Source organism: Manihot esculenta, chromosome 18, assembly GCF_001659605.2.
Source record: "Manihot esculenta cultivar AM560-2 chromosome 18, M.esculenta_v8, whole genome shotgun sequence".
NCBI lineage: Eukaryota > Viridiplantae > Streptophyta > Magnoliopsida > Malpighiales > Euphorbiaceae > Manihot > Manihot esculenta.
In genome coordinates this window covers 4,368,702-4,387,545 of record NC_035178.2, presented here as the reverse complement: position 1 = coordinate 4,387,545, position 18,844 = coordinate 4,368,702, and the positions used below count along the sequence as shown (strand labels likewise).

General features: G+C 33.0%; 3 protein-coding genes across 6 annotated transcripts; 1 reads left to right on the top strand and 2 right to left on the bottom strand.

Annotated features, from left to right (window-relative positions):
* Nucleotides 1-1,736: 1,736 nt before the first annotated feature.
* Nucleotides 1,737-3,513, top strand: LOC110606485. Of its 2 annotated transcripts, none has more exons than XM_021745306.2 (3): nucleotides 1,737-1,894; nucleotides 2,594-3,010; nucleotides 3,120-3,513. In XM_021745306.2, exons 1-3 carry the CDS (start codon nucleotides 1,856-1,858, stop codon nucleotides 3,354-3,356), a joined length of 693 nt encoding a protein of 230 aa, XP_021600998.1. In that variant the 5' UTR covers nucleotides 1,737-1,855; the 3' UTR covers nucleotides 3,357-3,513. The 2 variants fall into 2 exon arrangements, with proteins under 2 accessions (XP_021600998.1, XP_043809219.1); XM_043953284.1 differs by lacking the exon at nucleotides 1,737-1,894 and adding an exon at nucleotides 1,915-2,081.
* Nucleotides 3,514-3,806: 293 nt separating this feature from the next.
* LOC110606484 (CSC1-like protein RXW8) lies at nucleotides 3,807-12,210 on the bottom strand. 3 transcript variants are annotated; one of them, XM_021745302.2, is made up of 13 exons: nucleotides 12,074-12,210; nucleotides 11,764-11,981; nucleotides 10,944-11,239; nucleotides 10,195-10,341; nucleotides 9,659-9,722; nucleotides 9,325-9,534; nucleotides 8,506-8,682; nucleotides 7,897-8,195; nucleotides 6,780-7,056; nucleotides 5,412-5,690; nucleotides 4,566-4,799; nucleotides 4,311-4,476; nucleotides 3,807-4,219 (listed from the first exon to the last, which is right to left on the bottom strand). In XM_021745302.2, exons 3-13 carry the CDS (start codon nucleotides 11,222-11,224, stop codon nucleotides 4,146-4,148), a joined length of 2,208 nt encoding a protein of 735 aa, XP_021600994.1. In that variant the 5' UTR covers nucleotides 11,225-11,239; nucleotides 11,764-11,981; nucleotides 12,074-12,210; the 3' UTR covers nucleotides 3,807-4,145. The 3 variants fall into 3 exon arrangements, with proteins under 3 accessions (XP_021600994.1, XP_021600993.1, XP_021600997.1); XM_021745301.1 differs by having other exon boundaries at nucleotides 11,764-12,086; XM_021745305.2 differs by lacking the exon at nucleotides 12,074-12,210 and having other exon boundaries at nucleotides 10,944-11,618; nucleotides 11,764-12,067.
* Nucleotides 12,211-13,398: 1,188 nt separating this feature from the next.
* LOC110605770 (1-aminocyclopropane-1-carboxylate synthase 3) lies at nucleotides 13,399-15,657 on the bottom strand. Its single transcript, XM_021744403.2, has 4 exons — nucleotides 15,517-15,657; nucleotides 14,777-14,908; nucleotides 14,542-14,702; nucleotides 13,399-14,448 (listed from the first exon to the last, which is right to left on the bottom strand). The coding sequence occupies exons 1-4, from the start codon at nucleotides 15,655-15,657 to the stop codon at nucleotides 13,479-13,481; spliced, it is 1,404 nt and encodes a 467-aa protein (XP_021600095.1). The 3' UTR covers nucleotides 13,399-13,478.
* Between the last annotated feature and the right edge of the window lie 3,187 nt (nucleotides 15,658-18,844).

Here is an 18,844-nt window from a genome sequence, read left to right as displayed (position 1 = left end):
AAAATTATATTAAAATATTTTAAAAATTTTAAAAAATATATTAATTAATATATTAATTATTTATTAAGTGTTACGAAAAATTTTAAAATCTCCTTGATATGGAAGGATAAATTCATATTGATTAACTTATAAATATTTTTACAGAATTAAGAAATTAATTAATAAATTTTTATATATCACATAAGTTTTGTTATTCTTTTTATTATTTCAAAATTATTATTTATTTTTTTAATATAATAATATAAAAATTAATTATTAGAATACTATTTTATTTTATTTTATTTTTAAAAATCTTTGAAAATATTTTTAATATTTAATAAAATTTAATATTTTTTAAAAAAATATAGTTAGAAAGTTAATAAAAAATATGTATAAAAAAGTAAAGTAGATAAAAATGATGAGTTTGAAATAAAATTAATTAGTGAATTTTTGAAAATATGATAAATGAGTAAGAGTGCACCCTTAGATACGTAATTTACAGTGATTAACGTGAGATTATGAGGTAGTCAAAGAATTGTTTTTATATGAAGTGTTGGCTGAGCATGTAGTTGTTTACAGTTGTGAGATATTTCACTTTTCTTACATCAAAATGAACATTTGACAAAGCATAATTGTTTGGTAAGACATGTGGTCATGATTAGTTGACAAATTTTGGAAACCTGTTTCTATCAACTGCCACTACCCCATTACCACCCATTAAACTTAATGCATATAGCATTAGGGATCTCTGAAACATTAATCCAGCAGTGTCTCTTAAACTCAGAAATCCAGCAGTGTCTCTGAAACATTAGGGATCTCTGAACCCATATGGGTCATTGATTTGCAACCACTTTGTTTAGCCACCATTACCAAGTACCAATGCATATCTGCACATACTCCCACGTAACTTTATTTTCACTATGGCTGAGCTTTTGCTGTTAATTAATCCCTAACATACATTATCCTGCTTTCTACCTAATTAAATATAATATTTAATGGCAGACCATTTCTGTACAGCTCAATATAAACTCTGCCTCATTTTTCTCCCTGTAAAGTTTAAGGGAATATCCCTCGCCCACAACATACACACCAGAAAATGCCTTGGACAAAACACCAAGATTTTCAAATTTGATTTAATGACGATAATTATTACTAATATTAATACCCAAAAGTATCCTCTGATTAATGGCGAGAAGCAACCCTAGGTAGCCGTGACAATAGCCAAACGACAGCGGAAAGTGTCGTCACCTGTTTTTAAATTTATTAATTAGAAATTGATAATGACACTCACTAACATGATAATTTCTGGTAGATTTGTCCTACTGTTACACCTCATTTGTCTTGTTTTTATTATAAATTGCATTACCTTTAATTTCACTAATTAATTATTAATTAATGTTTATGCTTTTTCCAAGCACAAGAAGATAGCCACCCTGGGTGGGATTTTCATTTTAATCTCCAAAGTGGGATACTGAAATTAATTCAGTTTGGTAATATTAAAACTTTTTTGTATATAATTATTTTTTTTTTTGAAATGGGGATGGGAGATTCGAACCTGAGATCTATCAGGTTTAACCAGATGCACTTACCATCAGACTAAACCTTTGAAATTATGAGTTGGATAAATTAAATATAATCTATTTATGGATATTATGGGTTATCAGTAGAGGTCATGGACCAAGCCCAAGCCCAAATCTTTGGGTTTGTCTGCAAAGCTCCGGCCCACAAAAAATTCTAAGTTCAGATGAAAATGACAAAAATGCCCACAGGCCTGCTAAACCCTAGAGGGAAGAGAGAGGCAGAAGGAAGAGAAAGAGAAAGAGAAAGACGACGTGAAGGAAGAGCAAGTGGATAATAGAAGAGCACTGTCTCTTCAATGGCATCTTCTCTCCTTACTCCAACTCCAAAATTTCAGGTGCCATTTACGGTTCTTCTGTCGGATTACGTTTCAACTACAATTAATTCGGTTCAATTTCAGCAACAAATTTCAAAAGCTTAGAATGTCACTTCTTGTTAGCTCAGCTAATCCGTAGTCAGCTTGCTGCTTTGGATATATGAATCAATAAAGATACTTCCTTTATGGTTATGTTCTAAACTGCATGGTAAAAATCGAAACATAGCAAAATATCGGTGGTTAGTGGTGAAGTAGGTTCATATATTACTTTATAATCTACAGTGCTAGTCCTACGAGGCGTTGTGAATTAGTTTTCATGATTTCATCATCACTTTTTGAGCTATTGTGTTATGTTTTTGTTGTTATTATCCTTATTTCTGAGTTGGGTTTTTTGAACTTTCGGTGAAAATGGCGATAATTTGTAATTGTAATTTCTGTTGAATTTTGCTTCCTGCAATGCCCTGTAATTTTTTTTCCCATCAATTAGATACACAAATAACACTTGCCACCTTAATTTCATGCATCAAACACCAAAAGGTAATCCTTTGTCCGCTGATTTCATTTCCTTGAGTCTTTCTTTTTCGTTCTCAGATTTGTCCAATATAGATTCAAATGGTGACCTTGTGGTCTCTTGAATTGAATTGCTTATTCATCAGCTGAATCAAATGGCCCAATCTCAAGAAAATATGTTCATGACATTATCTTTTGCCCTTTATACAGATTAACCGGTTCAAAAACCAACCTAGTCAACTCCATCGACGGCCATTTTTGCTTGCACATCCCCAACGCTCTCCCACATGCTTCATGAAAATAATAAATCCCCAGTTTGGTGAAACAGATAAGGTCAAATTACAATTGAGTATTGCCAAGGAGAGGTTGTGGGAGGCTACCCCTGACCCCGTGAAAGAGTTTCCTTGGAGAAAGGCAGGAGACGAGCTGCTAAAACGATTAATGTTTATTGGACAGGCAGCACTGAAATGGTCCCTCATAGCTGTCTTCATCTTTAGCTCTGTATCAGATGTCATATTTTCCATTTCTAGAAACCAGGAGTTGATGATTCCTGTTGGTCTTCTTATTGGCTGTTTGATCACCGACTATTTAAAGGAGATACTGCAGGAGGTGATACAAGCCAGTGAGGCAAGTTGTTCTAACTTACATGTCCTTGCCATGTTTACTAGTTCTTTTGCAAAAATGTATTAAACATTTGTGCTGCTGCCTGATGTAATTTACGTTGGTTGTTGAACAGGACAAGGGATTGAACTTGGTTCTTGCTAGTATCAGTTGCTTGTTTGTTCTCACTAAGGTCATCTCTACATATTTTGCTGCACGCGCACAAGTGTTCCTTTTGCATGTTGCAAATGGTGGGTTGCTGCAAGTTTTGTGGTTGTGGAGACAGCTATTGAAAGAAAATGATGAACCAACAAAGGAGAATGTCTTCTCTAGTGATCAAGAACCCTCATTAGCAGCCGATGCGAAGGAATAAAATTACATCTGTATATTGGACATCCCTGTAATTGTATAAATTGTTGAACCAGATGGTTCATGGAATCAGATTTAGTTACCAAATTATTTAAAAGCCCTTCCTAATTGTGATACCTTCATGTTATTAAGCAAAATTACTACTACTTTTATGTTGGAAACGAGATTATCATATCCATTGAAAAATAATTTGAAAAGTGACGGATGATGCCAGCCCATTATATTTCTTCAATTCAGCCATATTGACCTCCAAGATCAGTGCTTCATATGAACTCGATCAGGTTCTACGACCTCAAATTATCTGAAGTTAAAGGGACCAATGACGATTCTTCTCTTCATTGAATTTTAACTTGATCTGATTCTAAAAGACATTTGATCTGATTATGTCGGACATTATAATCTGATTCAAACTATGATTTAGAAGTTTTTTTATTAAAAAAAGAAAAAGAAAAAGAAAAAGAAAATAAAACATTGTACATAGCTGTGATATAACGAATCAAAATCGGCTTTGCTCTTCCAATTACATATAGCATCCCAGCCCTCTTAAAGAAAATAAAAGAAAAGAAAAAGAGCAAAAAAAAAACAAAAAAACCTATAAAAACATGACAATCTCAATCCTAATCCTATTCCTGTAACAGTGAATTTTTTCCTATCAAGGGCCATACGTCCCAATGCTATCTTCTGTATGAAACTTGAACATTTACACGGCTTGCCACGTTAAAGCCCCATCTGAAGCATGATGATTTTAATGCATGAACTGAATTTGGTGTAGCTTATATACAAGACAAATTAATCAATTTTCAGTTGATGTTTCTCCTCCAAAATTGACAACAGCACATGTTTCAGTTAATTCGTTAAGTTCCGTTCCTGAGAAGTGAAAAAGCATGGAAAACCAGTTATTTCCTTACTCCAGATTGAGGAAGTCATCTATCCGTTAAAAAGAATACTCAAACCAAACCTGCACCAGCGCCCTCTGGATCTTCGATCTTATTAACACCACCATGTGCAGATGCACATAATTCATGAGAAGTCATTGGGATCTGGCAATACGCTGAATTTAATTGTTGATGGATTTCCTTCATTCTCCCAGACTGTTCGTCGCGCCTATCCATGTCTATAAGAACCTAATAAACCCAACAAACTTGGTAAACACACACACAGAAAGCGAGAGAGAGATAGAGAGAGATCTCAAAAAGAAAAATCTATTTAGTACCTGTACAGCGTCCCTCTTGAAAACAGGGGCAAATCGCTGCCTGCAATATTCATTGAATAGCAGGGTGCAAATTACTAATGGAAAGGTGAAACCTGATGCAATAGGTGATCTTTTAATTCCAAAGACCCCGATCGCTATAATTTGTGTCAACACTAATGAAAAAATTGTTGTCTTGTGCACAATAGGCCAAAAGTGACCTCCACCCTCGTATTTTGGTATGTATACATTGAGAATCTGCAAGAGAGAAATGTACGCAAACATTGAAGCAACACACTTAAATGGAGAACCGGAATGAATAGATTTGAATATCAGAACGAATATTTCCATTTTAAGGTGTCTACTTTCTTCCTCAGGAAATCTCATCTATCTTTACTCCACACTATAGTAAACTGTGTCTTAATCTCAAAAGAAAAGAAAAAACGCTCCTAAAGCAATATCAATGAAGAGGAATGTCCAATATACATTTACAAATGCTAAAAATGCTACACTTTCATTACCAACAATAATTTATTTTCCTCTCTCAACCTTTGATTTGGCCCTCATTACCTTTCAAAGGTCAGAGCCACATGCATCTTATAAAAAAACCAACCAAAAAAAAAAAACCCTTACACTCATATGAAATTTGTAAAATATATATTCTCTGAAGTGGTTCAATCAGAAGGCCAAAAATGAACTTGACAGCCAAAAATGAACTTGACAGCCATACAATAGAGACTAGAATTCACAATTAATTCTTAAAACAGACTTTGATAGCTTGCTTGTACAGGTGAAAAGTATGTGCTTCTCCAATTCAAGCCCCGCACACAACATTAATGAGCACAAAAAGCAAAGAAAGAAGAAAGTTACCTGGTTGCGGTATACAAGATAGGCCATAAAAAAGTAAACCAGCAAAAAGGGCAATATTAAGGGTGCCATGATTGCACAAGTGAAGCCAATAAGACCAAACAGTAGGACCCTAGGAACTTCTGTATGATATGGGAAGGTCATGAGATCATCAGAACAATCTTCTTTGTTTCTGAGAATGAATTTTTTGAACATGTTGATGCTAAGAGGGAACAGTTGCATTAGTTCACAAGCCAGACTTGCCCAACCTGACGTTAAAACGTAAGTCATGAAGAAGCTAGCCTGTAAATATGAAAACAATATATATAATAAATATTAATCTTAAGCTTTGAGGAGGCGGCATGGATATTTTTTAGTACTTTAAGAGCTTTACATTTATAGAATCCAATTACTGTTTTTCTGAAAAGGAAAACATCAAACAGAACTGTTTATATCCAATGTTATTTTTCACTAGTCTTTTTTCACATAAGCTGCATTAATGATGTTGTTCACTATGAGAAATATTTAATTTTCATTATATTAAATATTCAAATAGACCACCATGTTAATAATAACATGAAGATTAAAAAAACACCAACTTGAAGTTTACAAACTATACAATTATAAATATTACTCATATACTCCAAGATTTCTCTATCAAAATGTTTTCAACAAAATGAAGTCACAAGGCAAATTCATTTGAGATTCAAATTGTTAATACATGAACAATAACCCTTGGTGTGTGCCCAACAACCCAAGTTTCACTCTTCTCTTTCAAAAAAAAAAGTGTTACCTTCCATCTAAAACACAAATATTATAGCTCCTATATTCTAATATTTGTAGTGCATTTAGAATCATTTAAAGCAATAGAGGTATTATTATATAAAGTATTGCAGGAGTTGTAGAAATTTAAGAACCCTAACTAAAGATTAAAAAAGATCTATTTCCAATCTTTCTCAAATAACTTTCTCATTCTTATAAAACACCACTAGCTAATGTCGTAACTATATGTATATATATGAAAAAACAGTTATACACAATCTTAATATAAATAATATTAGAATTAGGAACTCTCAGCATTTGATAAAATGTGATAGCATCAACATTTAGTCCAAATTGTCATTTTTGTCTAATGAATGTTTTATCGTGTCCTCTTTATTACAGTAGAAATTAAGAATTCTTGATTATATGGTGAATCCTCATTCAGATGATAAAAAATATTTACAATCTTAGAAATTAATAAGACAAGAAAACACACACATTCAAGCAAAAACCAAAACCATACATAGTACAAAATGGAACACAACTGATAGTAAGCAGATGCAAGCATCTCAAAGGAGACACATTGATGACAGGATTACAATAATATATCCAATATCACAAAAATGTCACCTGAGTAGGTATTGCCTTGGCAAGTTGCGTAGGTATGTCTCTTACACTAGAGAAGACATTCAATTGACTAATGATGGAGCCTGAGAGAACGTTAACGAAAAAAACATTCCAAATTGTGAAGTACAAAACTTTCAAGCCTGCACTCCTTTTCCTTCCACTTCGAGAAACATGCCCCTCCACTGATGAGAATAACATCATCATCGGTGGAACGGTATACAGAAACAACATTAATATGACACTTGGTAAGTAACCTGTTACCACATGGTTCATAAAGTCCCTGCACAAAAACATGAATAAGTTCGCAACAAATATGTATATTTTCCTTTGTCAAAACTACAATGATCCATATTTTATTTTCCTATTCTCATCTCTTCTAAGCAAAATAAAAACTTAAAGGATATGACATGTCTGAGGAAAGAGAAGTAGTCAATTGGATTTGGATTTTGACCAAAATATGAGAACTCCATTAAATTAAGCTCCCAATAGAATGTTTCAAATTATTATTTAATTTTTTTTTTAAAACACCATTTTGAAGATGTCAAACCATATAAATAACACAAAAAACATAGAGCAGGTAGTACAAATGAATAATTAAGTGCAAACTAGGAACTCGTAGTGATATAGGAAAATGATTTTTTTTTTCTAGCATCTAACATGCCGATGAAATTTGACCTGACAACAGCACGAAGTCTCATTCATGAACAAACAAAATGCACACGGACTGATAAACAAGACCAGGAGTATCGAAATGTAATTTTTTTTTTCCCAAAGCATAGAACGATCTTGGATTACCTATTGCCTGTAGGTTCCGAGAATAATAAACTAAAGAACTAATTAGGTTAGCAAATGAACCACCTCCAGCCTGTGTGACATACTGTTATTTTCATCTGTGGTAGCATGTTCATATGCTATCTAGAGATACTAAGTACTATAACAATTAATAATGTGAACATAAGATGCCTTAAAGACACATCCAAATTGTTAAATAGACAATATAATTACTTATCCTTTAACCATGAAATGAATCAACAGATAAGCTACATGAAAAAGGAAAAATCTACAATAATAAAAATTGGCAAGCACAAACCAGCATTCATCATAAAGTTTCAGAACTTACTTTTTTAGAAGCCCTCTCAAAAATGGGAATGTTCTTGACAGCTTATCTAGTTGAGTCAAGCCTTGCACAAATGTCACAGGAATAAGAAACAAAAACATGAAGACTATAGCAGCCAATAATGTTGCTATCTTCCGCAGCCAAAGCTGTCTATACGGTATAGAGAGGTTTGACCATAAAACATCATGTGGTTCTGGGGCCAATTCTGTGACCCACAACATGGGATTTGATGATTGAAGCACTTGTGTGGCAACCACAGCACTATAGCGAGTCTTGAAAAAAACAAAAGCAACGGGACACTCCTGTATTAAACAAAATAAAGATTTAGCTACCATGCAACCATTTGCATACAAATTGTAAAAACGAGAACCAATACTAACTGTCAGGCATCTACACCCACATATATGACATGACGCAACAACCCAAAAATTTACCGCAAAAAATATCTCCCTGGGAGTGATGGAAGGAATATCACTTAAAAAGATGCAGAGAAGCATTTGTCAAAACTTCAAGGTGGGAAACAAAGCTACAAATGAAGGATCAATTAAATGCATGTTGAGATCACAGGTATCCCTATGTCAGAATTATTATTTGATTGTTAAAGATTCTTACATTTTCTCTTGTCGCTATATCCAAATCATTGTAGCTGATGCTATCCTTGACACTTCCTAGTTCACTGGAGAGGATCTTAAAAGAAGTCGTATTATCTGCAGAAAGACAACACGGCCTTAAACTTTTTCCATCAATAGGAACCGGCATAATCATTTTGCACATTTTCTCAGCATCTGCCTGCAAAGGAAAAAGTGTCAAAAAACATAAATTGAATGTTCTATTGAAAGTAAACAACAAATGAGAACTAATTGAGCAAGTGGAGAATATAAGCACGGTGAAAGGGGAAGAAGTTCAAAACTCAATCTACAGCACTTAACTCTTACTTAGCATTACATTATATCCCCGTGGAAATAAATAAAAATCAATCTATCTGAAGCAACAAAATATATCATAACAAAAATATTGTAATAAATATAGCATAAATACTACTATTGTGAATAATTACATCGAAATAGCGGATACATATCTCTATTAGCAAAATGACACAATCATCTAGACCTTGTTTGCTTCAGATTTTGCTCAGTAACTGATGACTAAATTTGTTAGCATCAATTTTTTTGTTTTGAAGAACCTATTAAACCAAATATAACCAAGAATCCTGTGAGCATTTCAATCAAAAGTGATTTTAACAATAGCAACTTCTTAACCAATGAATCTTGTGAATACTTCAATCAAAAGTGATTTCATAATAGCAACCATTAAACCAATTTCCATTAATCCAAATATAACTAAGAATCTTGTGAACACTTCAATTGAAAGAGATTTAATAATGGCTAAATATATCTAAAAAATCTGCTAGCCAAAGTATCCGCAGCGCACCATTAATTTTTGAATAATTCCACGATGATACACTATTTGGTGTGACAAGTAGCTTGATGCGTAATAATTTGCAAAGAATTTCTTCACTGAATCACTATATGATTCTTCTGGAGACCATGGTATTGAGCGGACAAGGACAGTGAAATGACTTGGATTCAGAGGGGATTTGATTATATGTGCTAGTCTCATTTCAGTGATGCTTTTATACTCCTACAAGAAGTGGCAAACATTAAAGAATCATAAAATATTCACAAATGCATGCATCTGGGCATAAACAAATCTGCTATAAATGGGGAAGAAGTAGAGAGACTAATGTATGGTTTCACATCCTTACAAAGTAAAGGAGAACACAGGCCCCGCAAGATATGACGTACAGAGCTAGACAATGGGCCCAAAGCCTGAACAATGATGAAAATAAAGTATAGGAAAGAATGAGTGATCAAATCTTATTGCGTAAAACATAAGGTACGTAATTTTGTTGGATGGATATTATGATATTAATCACAAGAAACAATAGTTGGCAAAATAGACAAGCATAAATCAATTTTCCGAGAACCAGAATATAAAATTTTCAAGACCTTAAAAAAAATCTAGTTTACTTTTCTTAAAGTTAAAAAGGAACCTATTCTAATATGACAACTTTAAAAGAAAAAAAAAGGAAAAGGCAAAAGAAACATACAAACAAAGAACTAGGGAAAACGAAAAATCTCCATTGAGTCATTATAGACTACACAAGCAGAGGCTGGATAAACGCTCCAAACCACTGTTAGGTAGAATTACAAACCTATAAGAGAATGAAACAGGTCCACCTTCTCATATCTAATTATTATCAAGGTGGTTTGATAAATAATGGAAAAATAAAGCACATACCATCTAGAACCTTCTTTGACATTCCCTATTGTAAATACATCCAATGACTCCGCTGGGATCTGCTTGTGTTGCATCTCTTTGCCATAATAATTCATCGGAAGCACTAGAAGGAGGCAAATGATTGCAGCAATGGAAAAAATACGGATACTGTAAAGGAAGAAGACATTAACATCCAAAATCAGTCATGATCGAATGGATATCATTGATTGTGAATCTTATCATGCTAGTTAAGGCAAAACAATGTCAAGAATTTCAACTGAAAGAAAAAAAAAAATTAAAACATGCAACCAACTTCAGTATATTTCTTAAAATTTATAAACTTATAGATAATAGGAATTAGGAAGTGTATGAATAACGATCTTCTTGAAGGAAAGTAAAATATTAGAATTTTTTTACCACTAATTACCCAATAAGATCCATGCCAAAGATTTGAATAATTATTTTATCAACTTCCTAGAAGCTTCCACGGCTGTTCAATACACTGGCCAAATCAGCTTTTTAGACTGATAATAATACAAAATAAAGTCTACTATAAACCCCCTCCTTCTGGTGCTTCCCTATGAGTGTTGCATGTACATTGGACCGGAGCTGCTAATGCATTTACCATGAAATTAGAGAGATAAGGAACAAGTGTATTTGCAAAATATGCAATTGAAACGATTTATTTTTATATATTTTTTCTGATTCACAATCAAGAAAAGAAGGGTAAACAGAACTTGCACTCTATACCAAGAAGACTAATTCGTCACCTGAAAACGAGCGTCCTTTGAAAAGCTAATGCATCAAGACCGCCAATGGACAATATTTCTTCTTCAGTTGTTTCCCAAGCCTTTAAAATCCAACTTGGAGAGGGCACAAATCTCTCAATGGAGAAGAAATCATCACTCCTTATACGTACTGTAGCAAGCCTCCGGCCAAAATACACAACCCTGTTGCTCGGTTGCTTTCTTAATATTGAATACAAGGAAAAAAGCACCACGCACAGACCAATATTAATCCCAGCTGAAGTTAAAAGGGCAGCAATGTCCATCTGCCTCCACTGGATCTGCAATCATATAAATCTCATTGCACAAGTGCGTAACAGCCGTAGAAGATCATTGAAGGGAGAAGCGTACAAACATTTCATCATATATTTGATGCAGTATATTCAAGAAACAGAAACCCCACACTCGTCAAAGTATATACTCGAAGAAATACATGCCTACATGATACGACTTTTGACGTCAAAATGCAAACCCAGAATTGCGAACCAATCAAACTCCAAATTGACTCCCAAAAGTTCCATACTAGTCTGTATCTAATTCTAAAATGGCACCAAGCTGTTCCTAATTCTATGACAGCTTAATCATACTCGAAAGAACCATCCTCAATTCTGATATCCCACTTGCTTTCAGTCAAATTTGTTGTTCTGCAAACACCACCAACTACATAACAAATAATGATAACTTTCTTTACTCCCCCACCCCACTCTACAATTTGAGAAAGTATATATTTTTAAAGAAGAACCAACACACAATGAAAATAACAATATAAACAGCAGAAGGGGTGAAAAAGATTGAGACGTGGTACCTATTAAAAGCTCCTGCAGTCCAGACAATCAGGGAACCAGAAAGAAATCCAGAGCAAATCAAAATGAAAAGGCGAAACAAAAGCAATATCCGAAATCGTGTCAACAGCTTATATGCCACTGACACGCGTTTGCTTCCATTTCACATGAACAGCCAGAAAAAGAAGCGCAAAAATATCAATTATGGAGGAGGAACAGATGAGATAGAAAATCAAAAACCCTAAAACAAAAATGAAAAAAAATGAGAAAAATAAAAATTAAATCGGAGAAAACTTGAATTAATTGGAAAGGGAGAATGGTAAAGTTGCTTACTACACGCAAAATTAAAAATATGGGTATAGTTTGCATAATATTATTGGCAAAGCAATTAGGCAGGAGGAACGGAATGCCACGTGCCACGTTTTGTGGAGATTCGCTAGAGAGCGATGGAAGTGCCACGTGGCGGACGGTAAGCTGAACAAACCAAACTGTTTTTGTCGTGCAAACTGATTACACTGATAGTGAGTGTTTATGGCGGTTTACGCGGGGTGTATGTTACGCTGCATCGCGATCTACCCGGAGAAAACCACGTGTACAAATAATGTGTGAGTGAGCTGGGCCTACTTGTATTCATAACAGATGGGCCTAGCCTGGCTGGCACATGCGAATTCAGAAAATTATTAGAGGTTTACTCTTAAATAAAAAGTAGATATTTCCTAAGCAGAAAGGAAAGTGAAATATTAATTTGGATGGAATTCTATTGGATAATATATAATCAGATTTGGAGCGGTTTGAAGTTTGGGTTCATGTTCTCAATTTATTTATATAAATAAATAATTAATTAAATATAAAATATATTTTTATAATAAAATCTATAAATGTTTTGATATATTTCAATTTTAAAAATAAAAATATATTAAGTTATTAATTAAAATATATAAAATTAAATGTATTTTGAATATTTTTAAATAAAAATAATTGAATTTGAAATGGGTTTAAATATTTTAATATTAAAAATGTAATTTAATGTAAAAGTAACTGCACTAAATAAATATAATAAGATAATTTCTTACAAAAATAATAAGTTATTACATAATTATATCATCTATATTTTATTAACTAAAATCTATTGATAATTAATAAATTATTTATAAATCATTTTGAATAAATACTAAATCATTTTAAATAAATTATTCATAATTCATAACTAAATAAATCCATAAAATTACTATCATTTAAAAATAATAAATCATTCTCTTAAAATAAATATTATTAAAAAGGTCTAATAAATTTGCTAAATTTAATAAGTCACCTTTTATAATAAAATTTATATATCTTACACTTAAATACTCATATTAATTTTTTAAAAATAAATACTATTTAATTTTTGTGATTTATAAAAATTTTTATTAATAAAATGTTTTTGTCCTTTTAAAAGTTCCACTACATTTTACATGTTCACGCCATTATCATTATCATTATTTTTATTATTATTATTATTATTATCATCATTATTATTATAGATAAATTTGACACCGATTCTTCGTACACTGACGTTTGATTTTCAGACTCGAGATAAAGAAGAAAAGACTAGAGACAACACCAACGATAAAGCAAGAAAATTGCTATTGAAATTTGTCTGTGGACATATAGTCGCTAATCAACTGTAAATATACGTAAACATGTCTTCGTTTTTGCGCTGTCAAGCAGATTCAATTCATATATATCTCTGCACATTTTAACGGTCTGATTCGTGATCGTATGATGATAATTTGGAAACCCACTTATTGATCAGAGATCTTTGATCACTGATCATTTGGTGGCATATATAGATCCTTCTGCTCCTATTGGAAGTGACAGATTCTGCGAAATCCTTGATGCGTTCCATTGCAACACCAAGTGTTTCTGCTGACATATTTGCAAAGCAAATTCTGAACCAACCTGGCTCAGAGCAGTGGCAAGAAGATCCAGGAGAGATATTGAGACCAACTTCGCTTAAAATTTTCTTCCACAGCTCTTTCTCTGCTTCAAACGTTTGCTTGCTTAAAAGATGCCTCATGTCCACCCAGCAAAACAAGCCGGCATTGCTTTTCAAGCACCCGATTCCTGCATTCTCAAGCCCGGAAACAAGCATTTGTTTCCTCTTCTTTATTCTCTTCTGATTTTCTTTCAAGTATTTTCCTGTAAATTTCTTGTCAGCTAGCATGTTTGAGAGTAGGTACTGGGTTTGGGACGAAACTAAGCCAAAGCTTGACATTTTGGTTGCAGCAGAAACTACTGTTTCATTGTTGGAATAAATCATGCCAACTCGAAAACCCGATAAGCCTAGATCCTTTGAGAGGCTATAGACAATGTGAATGCGGCTCCACATGTCGGTATTCTCAAGTTGTCTGTCCACTAGGGCTTCTGCTATGCTTATGAAGTTAGGGCTGTCAAAAACAGTGCCTGAAAAGATCTCGTCGCTTACTATATGAACTTGTTTGGCCATGGCGAAGCTAACAATGAGGTTAAGCTCATTGCGAGTCATGGATGTGCCTAAAGGGTTTGAAGGATTCACGATCAATATCCCCTTCACTTTCAAGTCGAGTTTTTTAGCTTGTTGGTAGGCTTTTTCTAATGCAGACATGGTAATTCTAAAGCCGTTTGAACTTGAGCAATGTATTGGAACAATTTCAACCTCAGTTCGCCATTTAAGATCTCTGTCAAATCTGCCATTTTTCAAACAATTGACAATAAAACTTAGTTGATCGATAAAATGAAAAGCTCTTATAATTAATTAGAGAGAGATAGCAAGAACTTACCCAGGGTAATATGGCGTTGGAAGAAGGAAGGCGTCACCGCGTTCAGCAAGGCAAAACATTAGAGTTTCATTAGCAGAAGTTGAGCCGGCAGTGAGCACAAGCTTGTTTGGGTCAAATTTCACTTTATTTCTTCTTATTTCAGCCATGAACTCAGCTAGTGCCTGAATAATTAATTTCAGGTCAAGAATAAAGAATGTGTAAAAGAGCATTAAATTAAGCTATATTAGAAATTTACATTCTTGAAAGCAGGGAAGCCATGATAGTCTTGGAAGAGAGCCAGTTCTCTGAAGATAGATTCTCCATTTCTCTTAAAACCCATAGAGTCTGGATTGCTTTCTAGCCAAGATTCAAGAAGGTCGAAGGAAAGCTGCCAAAGAAGAGAGTCACTGCTGGAGTTATTATCATATGATGAATGAGAAAGTAAAAGAGAAAAATATATCAAAATGGACATTATCACTTTATAATATTATAACAAAATTATATGTATATCTTCAAACAAAGGAGACAAAGCATATTGGGTTTGCAAATGCTGCCATATAAAATCCATTTTCTTTTTTTGCCATTTCTAGTAACACATCTTTTCTACATCCAATCTCACATGTGCATCATAACGATACATTGTTAATTTCATAAATGTATTATTAAGAAATTGAGTTTTCAAAATTTTGAGTCAAATCAAGAAAAGAATAATTTACTCAAAGATAATAAATTGACTTTATTGACTTTTGAACTAAATCAAGAAACTCAGCCTATTTTTTATTTATAAACTAAATTAAGTTTAGCTAATTTTATCGACTAATTAATTTAAATAAAAAGTTGAAGATTACAGGAGTGAAATTTGACAATTAATCTCCTTAATAATAATGAGAAAAGAAATTATTACTTACTCTTTTTTAAAAGTAATTCAGCTACTGATATTTGAGAACGTGATAATGGTTTTAATTCCAAATCACGATGTGAAAATATAAAGCTCACCTGATTTTCTGCAAGTCCCATCTGAACAATCCCGTTTGGATTGTGAATCTGATGGTATGAATTCTTCTCGTACTCTTGCCACCCAAGGAAGTAGGAAGAGTCTTGTCCATGCGAATCAGAACAAGCTTTATACGATAACATTTTCACGTATATTATAGATAAATACAAATACGTATTGTACTTAACGTAAATAAACCCTAAAGATATTGAAGTGAACAATCTTATAGAATAAAATAGATTGAGAAAGTGAGAGAAAGCTAGCTCTTTGGATGCAAAGGATTGGAGGAAGTGAAGTGGTATTTATATAGGAGATAAAAAAGATAATGTCCAAAGGGTCACAGTTTCCCGACAATACGCATCAATGACTATTGATTGTGCTGACCAGAGACAGAAAGTTGCTGTTTCAACCCCTCCCAAAAATAATTACAATTTCTCTTCGCTTTGTTTAATATACTTAAACAATTACAACGTATTTATCATTGAAATTGTAGTTTTTCATACTAATCACCTTTATTAAATAAACATTAGCCAACCTATTTAAAAAATAAATAAAATTATAATTTGCTTAATAATTAAAAAATAATTAGATAAGAATTATAAGTTGAACTTATAAATCTCAGACCCTTTATAACCTCAGCTTCCTCCAAGATATTCTGTCGAATCCATTCTCTGTATCCAGAAATTTCATGGGTAAATAAAACCATTTTTGTCAAGTATGGCCATGGATGTTGCTGAGGTAGAGGCTTAATTTGGTGGTCAGTGAGACAGCAACCATGTCCTCCTTTCATTTTTTTTTTTTATATTGTAATTAATCATAAAAAATATTAGGAATTTATTTAAATATTTTTTTTTAAAAAAAAACAGAAAAAGAAAATATACTCGACAGAGTACATGGTGGATAAAGTTACCGACACACGATAAAGCCATGATTTTCTTGTTGGAAAATAAGACATTATTAATATCCTCATGCTAAATGCATATATAAAACTTATTCATTTCCTTTGACTTTAATAGGGATGGCGACGGATCGGGTATTTTCAGGTACCCGATCCGACCGAACCCTAATAGAACGGATTTGAGTAGTTATAATCGGGTTTGGAATGAGTTCGGATTTTAAAAATAATACCCGTTGTGGGTTCGGATCAGATTCGAGTTTTATGTACAGGGTACCTACTACCCGAACCTATTTATATAAATAATTAATTTAATATAAAAAATATATTTTATAATAATATTTATAAATTTTTTTTATATATTTATATTTAAAAATTTAAATTTAAATATTCTTTAAAAATATTAAATTTTTTAAATAAAAATTATTAATGAAAAATATTTTTTATATAAATTATTAATTAAAATATATAAAATTAAACGGGTTCGGTTTTATTCGGATAATAATAATCGGATTTGGGACGGATTCGAATAGTTTAAATTAATTTTTAATCGGGTTCGGAACGGGTTCGGATATTACTAATATAAATCGGGTTCGGAACGGGTTCGGATATTACTAATATAAATCGGGTTCGGATTCGGGTAGTTTAATTTTCGCGGATACCCTACCCGTTTACATCTCTAGACTTGAATTCCGAATCTAATTAACTTCATATATTGCAGAGATCAATTTCTCCATTTCTTTCTTCTTTAATGTTTCATCTTATTAAGCTAAATTAGGTCATGATTAATTAATTAGTCGCAAATTTCAGCGCTTACCTTAGAACAACTTATAGAGATGAAAACAAAAGACCCTGCATCCAATGGCAACACGCTTCCTAAAGCAAAATCATGAAACCCAGGACTAATTAGAAAAGACGGTACGAGATTCTTCCCTTCTTTTTTTTAAAAAAAATAATAAGTAAATGAAATTAAAACTGAGGAGAGAAATGGATACAAAGGCATAAAAGATGGGGCAACTAAACTCTACAAAAGTGCAGGTGGTCCATGCATGGAGGGACATATTATATAGTAAGAAGCAGATGGCTGTTTCCGACGTGTCCTGAAATCGACATTGAAACTCGGTGGTCCATTTCAGTAAGTTACAGCATCTCTGAATGAAGAAGATGGCACAATTTCGGACCCAGAAGCCTGTGACTTGCTCAAACAATTGCCTGCTGCGGGTCCCGCTTGTTTCTATTGTCGGCCATTCCTTCTGTCCCCCATTTTCTTTCTTTCATTTGGTTTCATTAGCTAGGGCCGAGTAAATAATAATAAAGATGATGATGATGATTTCTTCCTAAAATAATTTATATTAATTAATTATATCCCATCCATTATTTTAAAAAAAAATAATACTAAATATAAAAACTTATGCAATTCTTCTGCCTCACTGGCTTTTGCCTGGAGTTGAGTACGGCACATTTTCTCAACGGCCACAAAATTAAAGTTGATTTCTCGTCTCTTCTCTAAGATTTGCTTATTGTATATAACACCATGCAATATCAGGCCATTAATGGCATATGTTACAATCTCACAATTATCCCTCTTAGATAAATAGCAAGAAAGCAATCAACCACCTATAGTGCTAATAATAATGTACACAATTTTGAAAATAAAATGTATATATATTTTCCAAATTTTAACTGTTGATCACAATGTTTTAGGCAATTTCGTGGACGTGCATGTAATGACCATGGACATGTTTTCCACTGAAAGCAACGAAAAAGAAAAGTGTCTGCATCAGAAAGTAAAAAATCTCTAAATCAAATATCAATATATATATCCAAAGATATCAAATTTTTATCCATAGTAGATGAGTTCAATACATAACAAAGCCAATAGGGTTTGGAGAAGTTGCTGATTCCTGTCAATGAACTGTACGTTTTGATCTCTACTATATTTGTCATTCTCGACAAAACATATCGAGCTTGTGTTTTTTTTTTTTCCGAAGACATTCGAGTTTGTATTTAAGTAAATAAGCAAAGATGTAAAGTAGAGATGCGTCTGCTGGTTATGTTACATCCGAATCCTAGCTATTCTTCCATTACCGACATCTCTCAAGTCATAGAGTCACTAAAGTGAAAATCATGCAACAAATTCTACTTTTACTTATAGAAGTGAGCATCATTCACTATATAAAAAGTACAAAAAGCTTTTTATCCGAGTAGAAGAGCAATTTGGGGACTATAATGCATTCTCATATTGGACACGGCAAAATGGAACACATTGTACTTGTTCAATGGGAGACATTATTTCAAAAACAACTTCGTCTAAACTTGGGAATGGCTCTTTTTGTTCATCATTGATGGAAGTTTTACCTCCCTTACAAAGTGGAGCAGCTTCATCTATCTATCCATCCACAAAGGATAACAAACACTATCTTCACTATATACTG

Coding starts and splice junctions, on each gene's coding strand:
- LOC110605770 (XM_021744403.2), bottom strand. CDS start 15,657: ATGTTATCGTATAAAGCTTGTTCTGATTCGCATGGACAAGACTCTTCC. Junction 14,909..15,516: donor TGGGACTTGCAGAAAATCAG/GTGAGCTTTATA, acceptor CTTCTTTGGCAG/CTTTCCTTCGACCTTCTTGA. Junction 14,449..14,541: donor CCAACGCCATATTACCCTGG/GTAAGTTCTTGC, acceptor GAAAAATGGCAG/ATTTGACAGAGATCTTAAAT.
- LOC110606485 (XM_021745306.2), top strand. CDS start 1,856: ATGGCATCTTCTCTCCTTACTCCAACTCCAAAATTTCAG. Junction 1,895..2,593: donor CTCCAACTCCAAAATTTCAG/GTGCCATTTACG, acceptor CCCTTTATACAG/ATTAACCGGTTCAAAAACCA. Junction 3,011..3,119: donor AGGTGATACAAGCCAGTGAG/GCAAGTTGTTCT, acceptor GTTGTTGAACAG/GACAAGGGATTGAACTTGGT.
- LOC110606484 (XM_021745302.2), bottom strand. CDS start 11,224: ATGGACATTGCTGCCCTTTTAACTTCAGCTGGGATTAATATTGGTCTG. Junction 9,535..9,658: donor CCTGTGTTCTCCTTTACTTT/GTAAGGATGTGA, acceptor CACTTCTTGTAG/GAGTATAAAAGCATCACTGA. Junction 4,800..5,411: donor ATCTTGTATACCGCAACCAG/GTAACTTTCTTC, acceptor TCTCTCTTGCAG/ATTCTCAATGTATACATACC.